Below are 14,839 nucleotides of genomic sequence, written 5' to 3'. Positions count from 1 at the left end.
GTTTGGCTGATGCGGACTCGGGCTTTGTCAGCTTTCGGCAAAAGTTCGCCGAGCGCTCAGAGATCGGCTCCCATATGGTATCCCATGGTGAACACTTATGTAATCCCTATTCCCTCCCAGCACTTTCCAATACTGTTTGCCATGGGAATGGGATTTACCAACACTGCTCGGGATTGTCGGTCATGGTGGTTGTCGTTGTCACGTGCTCCTTACATTTGCCTGCAGAAGACACGCGGCTTGTGCTTGTTTAGCATGGCCACGGTCCCCATCCTTAGGGCTGGTCCCAAACCTGCCTTGTGATTGCCTTGAGGTCGCCTTGAGGTAGGTACGAGCCTCTGCGTTACAGGGATTTATATCCCTGCCCTCTCGAGTCTTCGTTCTTTGTTCTATCACTCGCTAGTGAGTCGATAGCTCCCCATAACTAACACCTGCGCAGATCGCGGTTGAGGTCTTCAAGAAATATCATAAAACTCATACATAAGAAATTAGAAATGGTACGCTGTCTCAAGGATCTGCTTCATACTCACTGAGAAACGCTGATAACCATATACAATGATACTATTATCGCATTGCTTTGGCTGTGTCTGACATATGCAGGAATCAAAGGCAAAGGTATGACTCATATAAGGGTCTCAGCCACTTCGATCTGTTGAGCCTGATTGTAATCCTCGCACACTTTGAAGGATGTAAGACCGAGTTCGATGCAAGAGGCTGTGGTTCTGATAAAATAATAAAATGATACGCCTATATAGGAAGTGAGTAGGACATCAGCATAGAGATCCGGATTTACAGTTCGATTGACGAATCGATAAACCCACCCAGCAAGTGCGTACCAAACTCTCATGCTGTTCATGTTAGGAGTAAAGTAAGCTAAAATGTGGATAGGCGGTTCGTGTGCAACTTGCCAAATAGGATGTTGGTGCTGATGATGGTTGCCGCGAACGCTTCAACAGAGGGTGAGTGGGGTATTGTACCTGGATACAAAAGAGGCTAAGCCCTGTTTGGAAACAGGATGTGAGTACATGTTAACTGACGTATCTAAGCGCGGTATGATAAAGCTCGAGTAGTGGGTATGTACAGATAACAACGGCATTGGAAGTTATGACCTTAGGCCGGGACCGCATATCAATATATAGATTGTGCGTTCAGGTGCGCGACTGTAGTGTTGTTACTAACCCAAGTCTCAAACTCAACAGAAGGTCAGTAGTCTCCTGGGTCCATATGAGTGTGACATCATTTCCCACATCGTTTACAGATGGTAAACGTGTAAGAGCCCAGATGAGGCAAAGGACTAATATACGAACTATTATAGAAGGTATATATCGCGTCTACTAGCACCTTATTCGTACCTCTATTGACGTATAAGCCGCAACGACAAATATGGTAGTTGGTAGGTCTACCATACCCAAGGCTGACGACACGACATATTTGACAGCACTTATGGCCCGTTTGTTAGGCTGTACGTTCACCGAATTCTGACCAGAGAGAAACAGGATGATCTGTGAGTGTGCTGTGCGCCTCGCTAAACGCAGGTCGGCTAATGTGAATGGGCTGCATGTTATGCTAGCGTTAGTAATTTGCTCAGCTCATCTGAACACAATAGGCTCATGGGTATGGATAGTGTGCAGGAAGTAAGTACTTGAAGCCCAACGTGGTGGTATCCGCTTTGGGGCTGCCTGTATGTGTGAGCACGAAATTGTCTCGTAACCAAATCTGTATGGCTTACTTGTGCGACAGAAACGAGGCGGGTGCCACCAGAGCTAAACGCATGCCATGTCAATAGGAGGTAAGTGACCTTTTTTCGAAGAAAGCGGGGTCTTATGTAGTGCATCAATGGGCAGAGAGTGAGCAAATTAAGATCACTTCTAGAGTAAGTATGAGTGCCATGTACAATGACTTGAGAATTGGCTAATGGTCACACGTAGGATCGATGTTATACTCATCAACGGAACAGGCAGTACGTATCCAAGTGTGAATTTGAACAACTTGAGTGAGAGCTGATGAGGTTCGGGTTACTGTATATGAGTAGTTGGTGCGTGAATTCATGGTTTGGTTACTGAGTGAAGGGTGAAAGAAGGGGACGCTAACTGTTGAAACCAAGGAGGTACGTACGCCATGGCCCTGAATCGCTTGGATGATATGGAAAACCAATCGGAGCCTCGGGTCTAGACAGTGAGTGAAGGATGTTTCTAGGGAGAAAGCATGCTGAGATAATCTTTGTACACCTATGTCCCATTTCAGAAGGTTAGGGCAGACTATCTGCTCGGTAGAGGTGCTCGCTAACGATGTCACGATTGATACCTGGTGAAACCAAGCCTGTGCGTACCGGAAAAATAGGGATAGGCTACGAGGGCTGACAAGAAACTGGGTGCCAATTGGTATCTTAGCCGGTGAGTATGATGCTGATGTCGAAAACGGATGTATATTGAGGGTGGACTACGTGACGTGCGGTATCTTAGAAGGTACGTATGGGGCTAATGTCGAGAATGAGATTTTACTAATGATGAACTGCGCGCTGTTCGGTTTATTAGCTGGTGCGTATGGGGCTGGTGTTGAGGATAAATATGCACTGACCACACACTGCGTGCTCTTCGGTATGTTAGCGGGTGCGTATGGGGCTGGTGTCGAGGATGAATGTGGACTGACCACACACTGCCTGCTGTTCGGTATATTAGCCGGTGCGTATGGGGCTGGTGTCGATGATGGATGTGCACTGACCACATACTGCCTACTGTTCGGTATATTAGCCAGTGCGTATGGGTCTGGTGTCGATGATGGATATGCACTGACAACACACCGCGTGCTGTTGGGTTTATTAGCTGGTGCGTATGGGGCTGGTGTCGAGGATAGATATGCACTGACCACACACTGCGTGCTGTTCGGTATATTAGAATGTGCGTACGGGGCTGGTGTCGAGGATGAATGTGCACTGACCACACACTGCGTGCTATCCGGTATATTAGTGGGTGCGTATGGAGCTGGTGTCGAGGATGGATGTGCACTGACCATACACTGCGTGCTGTTCGGTATGTCAGGATGTGCGTATGGGGCTGGTGTCGAGGATGGATATGCACTGACCGCACACTGCTGTTCGGTATATCAGGCGGTACGTATGGGGCTGGTGTGGAAAATGGATATACACTGACCACACACTACGTGCTGTTCGGTATATTAGCCGGTGCGTATGGGGCTGGTGTCGAGGATAGATATGCACTGACCACACACTGCGTGCTGTTCGGTATATCAGGATGTGCGTATGGGGCTGGTGTCGAGGATAGATATGCACTGATCACATACTGCATGCTCTTCGGTATGTTAGCGGGTGCGTGTGGGGCTGGTGTCGAGGATGGATATGCACTAACCACACACTGCCTGCTGTTTGGTATGTTAGCTGGTGCGTATGGGGCTGGTGTCGGGGATAGATATGCACTGACCACACACTGCCTGCTGTTTGGTATGTTAGCTGGTGCGTATGGGGCTGGTGTCGAGGATGGATATACGCTGACCACACATTGCGCACTGTTCGGTATGTCAGCGGGTGCGTATGGGGCTAGTGTCGAGGATGGATATGCACTGACCACACACTGCGTGCTGTTTGGTATATCAGGATGTGCGTATGGAGCTAGTGTCGAGAATGAGATTTTACTAATGATGAACTGCGCGCTGTTTGGTATATCAGTCAGTGCGTATGGAGCTGGTGTTGAGGATGGATGTGCACTGACCACACACTGCGTACTCTTTGGTATATCAGTGGGTGCGTATGGGGCTAGAGTTGAGGATGGATATGCACTGACCACACACTGCCTGCTGTTCGGTTTATTAGCCGGTGTGTATGGGGCTAGTGTCGAGGATGAGATCTTACTAATGAAGAACTGCGCGCTGTTTGGTATATCAGTCGGTGGGTATGGGGCTTGTGTCGAGGATAGATATGCACTGACCACACACTGCATGCTCTTCGGTATATTAGCGGGTGCGTACGGGGCTGGTGTCGAGGATGGATGTGCACTGACCACACACTGCGTACTCTTTGGTATACCAGTGGGTGCGTATGGGGCTAGAGTTGAGGATGGATATGCACTGACCACACACTGCCTGCTGTTTGGTGTGTCAGGATGTGCGTATGGGTCTGGTGTCGAGGATAGATATGCACTGACTACACACTGCGTGCTCTTCGGTATATCAGTGGGTGTGTATGGGGCTGGTGTCGAGAAAGGATATGCACTGACCACACACTGCCTGCTGTTCGTTATGTTAGCGGGTGCGTATGGGGCTGGTGTTGAGGATGGATATACATTGACCAGATACCGCGTGCTCTTTGGTATGTCAGGATGTGCGTATGGGGCTGGTGTCAAGGATAGATATGCACTGATCACATACTGCGTGCTCTTCGGTATGTTAGCGGGTGCGTGTGGGGCTGGTGTCAAGGATGGATATACACTGACTATACACTGCGTGCTGTTCGGTATATCAGTGGGTGCGTATGGGGCTGGTGTCGAGGATAGATATGCACTGACCACACACTGCGTGCTGTTCGGTATGTCAGCGGGTGCGTATGGGGCTGGTGTCAAGGATGGATATGCACTGACTACACACTGCCTGCTGTTTGGTATATCAGTATGTGCGTATGGGGCTGGTGTCGAGGATGGATATGCACTGACCACACACTGCGTGCTGTTTGGCATATCAGGATGTGCGTATGGGTCCGGTGTCGAGGATAGATATGCACTGACTACACACTGCATGCTCTTTGGTATGTTAGCGGGTGCGTATGGGGCTGGTGTCGAGGATAGATATGCACTGACCACACACTGCTTGCTGTTCGGTATATCAGTTGGTGCGTATGGGGCTGGTGTCGAGGATGGATATGCACTGACCACACACTGCGTGCTCTTTGGTATATCAGGGTGTGCGTATGGGGCTAGTGTCAAGGATAGATATGCACTGACCACACACTGCGTGCTGTTCGGTATATCAGTATGTGCGTATGGGGCTGGTGTCGAGGTTGGATATGCACTGACCACCCACTGCCTGCTGTTCGATATATCAGGATGTGCGTATGGGGCTGGTTTCGAGGATGGATATGCACTGACCACATACTGCGTGCTCTTCGGTATGCTAGCCGGTGCGTAAGGAGCTGGTGTCGAGGATGGATGTGCACTGACCGCACACTGCGTGCTGTTTGGTATATCAGGCGGTGCGTATGGGGCTGGTGTCGAGGATGGATATGCACTGACCACACACTGCGTGTTGTTCGGTATGTTAGCGGGTGCGTATGGGGTTCGTGTCGATGATGGATATGCACTGACCACACACTGCCTTCTGTTTGGTATGTTAGTTTGTGCGTATGGGGCTGGTTTCCAGCATGGATGTGGACTGACCACACACTGCCTGCTGTTCGGTATATTAGACGGTGCGTATGGAGCTGATGTGGAGGATGAATATGCATTGACCACAAACTGGGTGCTGTTTGGTATGTTAGCGGGTGCGTACGGGGTTGGTGTCGAGGAAGGATATACACTGACCACACACTGCCTGCTGTTCGGTATGTTAGGAAGTGAGTATGGGGCTGGTGTCGACGATGGATGTTCACTGATCACACACTACATGCTCTTCGGTATATTAGCGGGTGAGTATGGGGCTGGTGTCGAGGATAGATATACACCAACCACACACTGGGTACTTTTCGGTATATCAGGGTGTGCGTATGGGGCTAGTGTCAAGGATAGATATGCACTGACCACACACTGCGTGCTGTTCGGTATATTAGTATGTGCGTATGAGGCTGGTGTCGAGGATGAGTATGCACTGACTACACGCTGTATCGTTCCATACCTCAGTGGGTATGTGCACAATGTCCATCCATTCTACAAACTTACGGCTTTATATCTGCCATATAAGATAGTCAGTCTTTTCTTCTTTCTTACTTGCACTCTGGTCATCAGTATGAGTTTACGCAGCGAGTGCGTATATATCTCATTGGGGGTACGAGTACTTACTAATTTTTTGACATCCTTTTTGCTTATAGAGTGTACGTTGTACATTCACTTTCGAGTGGCAACGTGTACTTACTTCCGCGGCTTGGTGTCTTTAATTAATGTTAGCCAGTGAGTTCATCACAGTTATCAATCTCTCATGAGAACTTATTGCTACTGCTTTGGTCTGCCTTCTCTTCTAGTGGGTATGTTTGTATTTACCATTCACAATAGCTACAGAGGACACCCGTTGATCGGTCGGAATATTCTCGTTCAATGTTTCAGTATGTGCGTACACGACATTAGTTTTAGTCAAGTGACTCGTGCTGACTGAACCTTGTATCTCATCCCCCAGAAGGTACAAATCCGGCAGCAATCTGGTAGAATAGGTGTTAACAAACTTGATCGATACCCAAATGTGCACTTTCAGGCGGTACGGACTTATTTCCTCTTGACAGCAAATTTGTGCTCACAAATTGAGGATTGGGCATATCTATTATAGAAGGTTCGTATACCCTGCATTCCTCGTTGGAGTACGTTGATGGATCGAGGACCTGCATTCATTATGTTAGGCTGTGTGTATATTACCTTGACTACGTCGAGATAGCATTTGACTAACATACGTCTTGCCCTCCTAGCGGGTGAGTACATAGAGCCATTTGCTCAAGCATGCGCTCCAGTCTTGATTGTTGTTGATGTATTCTACAGCTGGTGCGTACATCGTCAGCAGAGCGGCGTTCTGTTTTGTGCTATTCAAACACTTATCGACATACGCCATTTCAGGATGCAACTCTGAGAAGGCATGCCCGTCAACGGGTCGGGTCTCATGCCTCGGAATTACACCACGGTAAAAGTTATGTTGATCTCCGAACCGGTCATGGGTACTGACCACTTCTGTGCTCGCATTCGACATCCCAGATCAAGCACAATCAGGATCTCAGGGGTCATGTCAAAACTAGCAAATCCGGGGCCGATGTTTTGGATGGTATGTAACAAGTAGCTACAAGGCAGACCGAGGAACTGATGGCTTACAAAGGGTACTGCGATTTGTGTGCGGGCATGTGTTATGACTGCTAGGAAGTCAAGTGTGGTTGGAATGGAATACATGGATTTCATGAGAGCATAAAAGTGGTACTCGAGCTTCAGTGCTCCGGTTGTCGCGAGACCCATCAATAGAGGCAGTCGTCCGGCTCTAGATACGGGCGCTGGGAGATTGGACGCGCAACTGGGCGGCACCGGATGATTTGGGGCATTAAGACTCGAACAGAACTAGCAGGTCGAGTGGGCCATGCCTGACGGATAGTAGTGATGTGTGAAGGAACGGGGAAGATAAGCCACTGATGTCTGTCGAAGATCACTGGATTGAGTAGCATGAACGTCAGAAGCACAAAAAAATCTGATCTTTCGGCTCGATATCCACGAACTCGGTAATGAGGGTTGCGCGTAAACATGAGTACCTGGGCCATATACCTTCTATAGAAATGTCATGTACTTACTAGTGAATTCTAGGATATTTTATTTGCTATAATCGAGTTGGTAAGTTGTAAGAGACCCAGTCGCAGTGTTGGTAAATCCCATTCCCATGGCAAACAGTATTGGAAAGTGCTGGGAGGGAATAGGGATTACATAAGTGTTCACCATGGGATACCATATGGGAGCCAATCTCTGAGCGCTCGGCGAACTTTTGCCGAAAGCTGACAAAGCCCGAGTCCGCATCAGCCAAACAAAACCCAAGTCAATCCCACTGCTCCAAGTATCGCTTTAGTCAGAGAATTACCATATATGTTAGTTTCTACGCGATTCTTGAACAACCAAGGCGCATCAGCGCGCATACATAAGTAATTGTCAGGATCCAAGTTCCAAGATAACTCCCATTCACCTTTTACCTCCTACAACAATGCCGGCACCACTCTGGCACTGGCAGTACTTCCAAACCCAACCACATGACCTCAAATTGGCTGGCAACAAGGACAACTACAATGGTGGTAGCTACTTGAACGCTTGGTGTTGTGGATGTATTGCATTATGTACCAGCACTATGGAACAGGAAGATCAACAGGCACTGGAGCATGGTATCATCTCCAAAGTTTGACCACAAACTGAACACCTTCATTGGGGTAAGTTCTTTTGATACTTGGATATTTTGGTTATACTCATGTTGATTACTAGCCATCTCACTTGTTTGCCCTATCCCCAGTTGTAGAGAAGCGTTTGAAGCGCATATACATAGCTGTGAACTTGTATCCCCTGAGGCTAAGGATAGGCTGGCCTCAGAACGTGCGCGTACTTGCTCCTCAGCTGCCTTAATTCCTTGGTCCACAGGATCAACCCCAGATCGCGGAAACAATAGCAAGACATTGCCGTACCCAGCCCTCCCCACAATTTACCACTTGCTGTCAAAGGAGCAACAGACAGAGTTTAATTCCGATCTCTGTAAACTGTGGGTTGCAAATGGGTTTGCCTGGCATGCTATCAATGCACCGGAAACCCATAAGTTCTTTCAGAAGTGGCTACCAAATGCAATGTTGCCCGATTGACATAAGCTGTCAGGGCCAATTCTTCAAACTCAACTTGAGGCTGCAAATTCCTCTATGCATGAGGCAATTTTGGGTTGGTTAGCTACAGGTATGAGTGATGGATGGAAGAACATTAAACGGAACGCATTAATTGCGTCTATGCTCTCTGTTGATTACAAGGTATGCTAGCCTAACTGCCACTACTGTCAACCAACTAACACACAAACTTTAGACTTATACTGTTCAAGTGCACAATCTATCAGCGCAACACAAGACAGCCAACAACCACTTGAAGCTGGTACTCAATGATATAGACAGTGCTGAGAAGGAGCACAATGTCCGTATCATTGCCTGGGTGTCTGATGCGGGAGGCAACTCACGAGCCATGCAAGTCCGACTCCATTGCTTACGCCCTCATATTTTGGTTTTTGACTGTTGGGCACACCAGGTATGCACATATGGCTTGTGTATGCATTCAGTTGGGGTCTGATAAACTTGGCAATAGATTAACCTTATAGTTGGCGATATCATGGGCCTAACCTCACGGCTTGTTGATACAGCAGATGCCGCAATTGATATCATTAAGTGGATGCTCAATCACTCTTATTTACTTGGACTCTTCCATCAGGAGCAGGCGCGGGATGGCAGGAAGCCTTGTAGTCTCACTCTCCCTGTTCTCACTCAATGGACTTCTCACTTCCTTTTGTTCCGCAGCCTACTGTCTGAGTCCCAATCACTTTGTGCCATTGCCGCACGTAACCCTGAGGAGTTTTGGGCAAGTGCGGGACGCTCCCCTGAGACAATTGAGCAAGCCAACACTGTCTTGAAGAACATTGATGATCCTGAATTTTGGCATAGATTGGGCAAGTAAGCACATAAATTAATTGAATCTGCTAAGATGTATTCTTAACCTCCTTTTCTTGTAGGCTCAAGCTATACCTAGAGCCACTTGCAATCGCTGCAAATGTCTCTCAGGCCGCAACTACTAGGCTGGATCATATTCTGGTCGAACTTGGGCGGTTGTATTACACATTTTTGCACCTTGGGTTCAATCCAAAGGTTCGGGAGTGTGTGTTGGAGAGCTTAGAGCATCGCTGGGGTAAGGCAGACCAGGATCCCTTCATTCTGGCTGTCTTCCTCAACCCTTTCATTTGAGCTTGCCTATTTAGCTGACAAAACACCTTACTGAATTGGTCTGCGCTCTATGGCGTTGTCAAGCGCGTGTTCCAACGAGTCTTTCGTAAGGAAAATGACCTCGAATTATACAAAGCGTTTCTTGACTATTACGACTCTCAAAGCGAGTTTCACCCCAATTGATGGGATTACAAAGAGCAGCGGGCAATGCACAAGCAAGCGGTAAGTACATAATAATCATTATTGAGCCCCATACAATTTCTTACTAAGTTCTTGCGTGTACTTAGGGTAAGCCCCTCAACATGATCAATGTCTGGTTGGGCCTGCTTGCCTATGAAACACCAAATTCTGGACGTCATCAGCTAGCTCACTTAGCAATACACATTTTGTTGATTGTTGCTAACTTGGCTGGCTGCAAGCAACTATTCAGCAAGATGGGACACATCCACACAAAACGGCGCAATCAACTGGGATACCAGAAGGTATTTGACACTGCAGTTGTGCGTATGGACCTCAAACGCAAGCACGCAGATGAAGGACAGACGCGCTCAAGGCTGAAGCGTCAATTTGGCTCTCCAGCCCTTGACTCAGTGATTTCAAGGGCCAATAACCAGCCCGACAAACTTGCAGAGTCAATTGCTGACGTCGATATAACCGAGGAGGGTTTAGCCACCTCTAGTGTGCGCTCACTTGCAATGCAACTTCGTCAAGATGTACTCAATGACAAAGACCCATTAGACAATGAGTTCAAAGACTCTTGCACAACAAACTCCACACCACCCACCAATACGCTCCCGAAAAAGGTTTGATTGTTCTTTGGGACTCAGTCTCCCATCTCACTACGTGATCTATTTGATTACTCCCGTAGTACCGGGTCCAAAGCGCACGGACTGGATGTTTTCAAGTCCAACGGATTGGACAATCTCAAAGCAGAGCTTGAGCTCTACGGGCTGGTCACTCGGGACGTGCAACAAACCCTACAAATTGACGATTCGGCCGCATAATTGTTCGTTTTACATTGTTGTATTTAATTCCAATATGTGTATATACCGTAAGCGCCCGGGAAGTCGGACACACCCGTGAAGTCGGACATTTGCCGTTTTTGACTCAAACAACAAAAACTCGAGCTACAAATGCATGTATACACCTGAGTAAATAGACTAAGGGCATTTCTATGTGTTTCTGAAGTGAATTGAATAATATAAAAATAGGAAAACGTAGCAATTATCATCTCAGACCTCCTCCCCCTCTTCCAAGGGCTCTAGTAGAATATTCATTGGTCAGAATTTGATAAGTAAGGCGCTGAACCATAGAAAAGTACCCACGCTCACCAAGCAAACCTTTTCCTCCAGAAATTCCGGCCCAATGACCTTGTCCGTGTCCTCTCCCTTGAGCTGATGCTACCTGGGTATATATGCTTGTTAATTCTCACAAATTTCTTCGATATCTGCTTGGAAATACACTCACGCACGTCCAAATTAACCCCTTCAAGGTTCATAGCACGTGCTTCCGGGTTTGCTTCTCTGTTTTGCTCCTTTTCATGTTGTATGATTATTTGAGGTTCTGCTCCCTCGAAAATCAGAATTATATCTCACAGGCCTTTTTTGAGCGCTTCCGTACTTGATTCAGTGTTGAATATAAAGGTTCATTCAACCACTTCTTGTCAATCATTGTTGGTACGCCGCTCCATTTTGTTACAAAGCATAATCACCTCTGTTTCCTCTGGGAGACTCAATGCTTGCTCCTGCTCACGTGTTATGTGGTGTTCCTGTTGAATCTTCAATTAGTCTTTATGTGCCAATTTAGGAGTGCCGCATTTTGAAGCAGCTGCTTGGAGACCAAGCCCCCCTTTTTTCACCCTCAATTGCCAGATCTATGGTGTTTTCTTGCTACTCAGGTGTCCCAATCTTTCCGAATTGGCTTTTTTCATTCATTTGTAACACAAAGGGGGGTATATCTGTATGTAAGACTCACTTTTTCACGCCTCAAGTCAGATGAATCGAGGCCGGTCACGTGTCCAACTTCCCCGTATCCGGACATTCTGTCCGGGCTAAACATAATTTAGGTATTATTCTGCTGATATTGAATCTAATTAAATAAAACAACTTGCACGTTGAAGAATGTGCCCATAAGTATATAAATTTGCTATTAGAATGAGTTACCAGTCTGTTGCTGCTCCTGGACGTCAGCAACTTTCAAAATGTGTCCAACTTCCCGGGCGCTCACGGTACTATGTTTGGCAAATGTATCACGTGACATTCCCATTGCTTCCCAACCATCCCATCCCATGCCCCGTTTACGTAATCCCAGTGCCCAACCACGTTCCCATTGGGATTTACCAACACTGCCGGCAGCTGGCCATCTGCTGTCACAGCGGATTTTGTCCGCTCTAGTGCCTCAGGCGCGTTGGATCCACTTCCCCAGAGCGCTTCGTCGACTGGCTGCAACGGAAGCGCTGCACCCTGGGAAGCTGTAGGACAGTGTTCAAAGCGCGGAAAATTGCGTATACAACACTTTAGGGTAGCAGCTTAGATTCTGTTGTTTAATTATTGCAGCGTTGCGGGCGCTGGTGGGCAGCGGCGGAGTTTGGAATATAACAATATATTATAATTATTATAGCGCCTAATGCGCTGACGGAGAACCGTCATTACGCAGCATACATTCAAGAAAGTAGCCGTATTAGAACTTGATGTAAAGCGGATAAGAAAAAGGCAAAACGTCAAAATACTATGAATCAATTGGGGGGGGGGACAAAAAAGACGCTGGAAGGTAGCAAGATAGATGGGAATTTGTACCATACCAATTTGATTAACAAGTTGGTTATATTACTTACGCTGCGCGCGTTCCTTTGACTAATTTTTGGCCTATGCAAATTGTTTTAGATAACACTTCAATATCTAGCCAAGATAGGTCTAAAACACTACACGTACCCTTGCTTGCGCTGCCACTTTCCTTGCTCCCTTGTTAGTGGCTTGTGTGGAGGCGGCCCTCAGCGCAGCGGCTTTCCTGCTCTTGGACCTCGATTTTGATGCTGCTGAGGGCAGGGGTAGTGCACTGGAGCTAGCAGCGGGTGGCTTAGAGCTAGCAGTTGGTGGTTTGGGTAGTTGAGATTGGGTCAAACGGGAGATTGGAGAGGCCGCTGGCATGGACTAAGAGAAATTACAACGCAAATTTAGACCACACTGTAGTGCCTACATATGAATATACTCACTGTCTTGAAGTTTTTGGCAAGGAAGGTTTGAGCTGGCATCTGGGAGGTAGTCTATGCGGCAAGAGGGATGATGAGATGAACATAGCTCCAAATTGAAGTAAAACTTACTATGGTTGCCTTTCCTTTCTTTGGCGCCAGTGCATTGGGCATGGTGTTGTCTTCACTTGCCTTGCGCTTCTTACTACCTGCCGGGTTTGTATTCATAGTTTGAGTGGTGGTAACCGCGGGTGTATTTTTGTGTCAATTGCCAGAGTCTGGCTTGGAATTAGTAACCTTGGGAGCAGGGCTGGGCCTGGTTGAATGCTTAGATTAATAAAAGTGTCAGACCAGATGAGAAATTGATTTAAATGAGCTTGTGATTGAATGTATCTTGATGGGAGTCCTAGCTCTAGGCTCTTCATGTGCTGGAGTCTGATCATGGTTGTTGCTAACCTGAGCAGAACCCTGAGCCTTCTTGGTGAGGTTTGGTGGCTTGGGAGTCTGCCTGTAAGTTTCAGCTTTGTCTGAATTGCTGGTGTTGAATGAGACCTGGGCATTCTTTGCATGCTGATCAGCCTTCACATTAGAAGGAAGTGGTTTGTCAATAAAGTTGTAATTGAATCAATGTGAATAGTGACTTACAATATGCCACAATTTGGTTGGCATTGTGGTAGTCCCCTCTTTGTTACCATTGTCATTTCTGAGGCCAAAACAGCCTGAGTTAAACAGGGTTGGCACTGGTAACAACCAATCCCTAGCAGTATGGAGCATTTCTGCAAGAGGTTGTTCCTTCATTCAGGGGTGTGGACAGATGGGAGGTACTGGAGTGCAATCAAGTGTATTGGTGTTAGAGAATAGGGGTTGACCCTTGTGTTGATCACTATCAGTATCCTTGCTAAAGCTTCCACCAGTGGAGGCTTGTGGCATGTCTGGAGCCAGAATGTCACCCACATTGGTCATCTAAATCATTGATTGAGGAGTGAGCAATAAACATATACAGCTGAAATAACCTTACCTCAACATCTTTTGACTCATCATCTGGCTCTTGCACTTCCTTTCCTTTCCCCTTGTCTGCTTTCTTGTCTCTCTTGCCTTTGTCCTTGTTTTTGTCTTCATCCTTCTCCTCACCCTTGGCCTTGCTCTCATGCTTGTTCTTGCCCTTGACTTGGCCTTTGTGTTTGTTGTCCTTGGTGGTCTTTGGCTTTTGGGTGCACCCTAAGGAATAAATGCATTAATAAGTTTGAAATGTGTCCATGAACAGCAGGGTACTAACTTTTGCCAGTTACCCAGTTATTATGTTTCTCCCTTGAGGCTTTCAGCATGCCTTGGAGCATTTGCCTGATTAACCAATCAGGATCTGAAATCTTCTGCTGTATCTTGGGGCGTAATTTGACCATCTTTTCCAAAATAGGTAACATGATTGAATTAAAATGATTTACTGCACCTATTGTGGTGCTTACCTTGTTAACAGTGTTGGTGACACATTGCAGGATGGGCTGCTTGGTGATACTAAACTGTAAATCAACACCTTGCTTGGTTGCAATAGCATTGAGCTTGTCCTGTAGTAAACATGAATCAACAAACATACATACTTGGGGTTACACCAAAGATGAATTGTACCTGATAAATATCCCAGCTGTTGTTGTTTAATCCACAAAGCATCTGCAGGTTGAATCCACACAATTTATATGGATTTGGGAAGTTCTGAAATCCTAGGATTGGCACAGTATGTGCTAATATAATAGGTCAACAGTGAGCCAAAGACAAGTGAACCTGCAGCAAACTTTGAATCTGACATACCTAGTGGATCTGACAAAGATGCTGCTGCCTTGGGCCCACCACCAATACCTGTAGGAATTTTGGTATTTAACAAGGAGCAGTACATGTATGGTAGTTGCAACAATGTACTAATAATCATCCTCTTGAGAGTGGCTTGCTGCTCATGAAGATTCTTGATCTGAGCAGCCTTTTCAGCAGGTAGAGTAGCAGGCATGGTGCAGTGAAAAAGAGGTAGCAAGAGGTAGCAA

At 46.9% G+C, this 14,839-nt stretch overlaps 3 protein-coding genes across 3 annotated transcripts; 1 reads left to right on the top strand and 2 right to left on the bottom strand.

Annotated features, from left to right (window-relative positions):
• Positions 1 to 1,221: 1,221 nt before the first annotated feature.
• Positions 1,222 to 10,626, top strand: RhiXN_07108 (interferon-induced transmembrane domain-containing protein; the record flags this gene model as incomplete). The annotated part of the gene is made up of 17 exons (XM_043326924.1): positions 1,222 to 1,266; positions 1,313 to 1,383; positions 1,436 to 1,501; positions 1,604 to 1,631; positions 1,827 to 1,870; positions 1,926 to 1,957; positions 2,388 to 2,462; positions 2,532 to 3,038; positions 3,104 to 5,122; positions 5,192 to 5,326; positions 5,408 to 5,542; positions 8,523 to 8,668; positions 8,721 to 8,936; positions 8,994 to 9,355; positions 9,415 to 9,547; positions 10,042 to 10,425; positions 10,450 to 10,626. The coding sequence occupies 17 exons, from the start codon at positions 1,222 to 1,224 to the stop codon at positions 10,624 to 10,626; spliced, it is 4,575 nt and encodes a 1,524-aa protein (XP_043185396.1).
• Positions 10,627 to 11,844: 1,218 nt separating this feature from the next.
• Positions 11,845 to 13,037, bottom strand: RhiXN_07107 (uncharacterized protein; the record flags this gene model as incomplete). Its single annotated transcript, XM_043326923.1, has 5 exons — positions 11,845 to 12,092; positions 12,456 to 12,474; positions 12,553 to 12,771; positions 12,834 to 12,884; positions 12,942 to 13,037. 5 exons carry the CDS (start codon positions 13,035 to 13,037, stop codon positions 11,845 to 11,847), a joined length of 633 nt encoding a protein of 210 aa, XP_043185395.1.
• A 570-nt stretch (positions 13,038 to 13,607) lies between these two features.
• On the bottom strand, positions 13,608 to 14,805 carry RhiXN_07106 (uncharacterized protein; the record flags this gene model as incomplete). Its single annotated transcript, XM_043326922.1, has 7 exons — positions 13,608 to 13,772; positions 13,828 to 14,027; positions 14,086 to 14,209; positions 14,273 to 14,371; positions 14,433 to 14,545; positions 14,613 to 14,660; positions 14,721 to 14,805. 7 exons carry the CDS (start codon positions 14,803 to 14,805, stop codon positions 13,608 to 13,610), a joined length of 834 nt encoding a protein of 277 aa, XP_043185394.1.
• Positions 14,806 to 14,839: the final 34 nt, after the last annotated feature.

This window comes from Rhizoctonia solani, chromosome 13, assembly GCF_016906535.1.
Source record: "Rhizoctonia solani chromosome 13, complete sequence".
Lineage (NCBI taxonomy): Eukaryota > Fungi > Basidiomycota > Agaricomycetes > Cantharellales > Ceratobasidiaceae > Rhizoctonia > Rhizoctonia solani.
The sequence above is the reverse complement of the archived record's forward strand: the minus strand, read 5'-3'. Positions and strand labels throughout refer to the sequence as shown.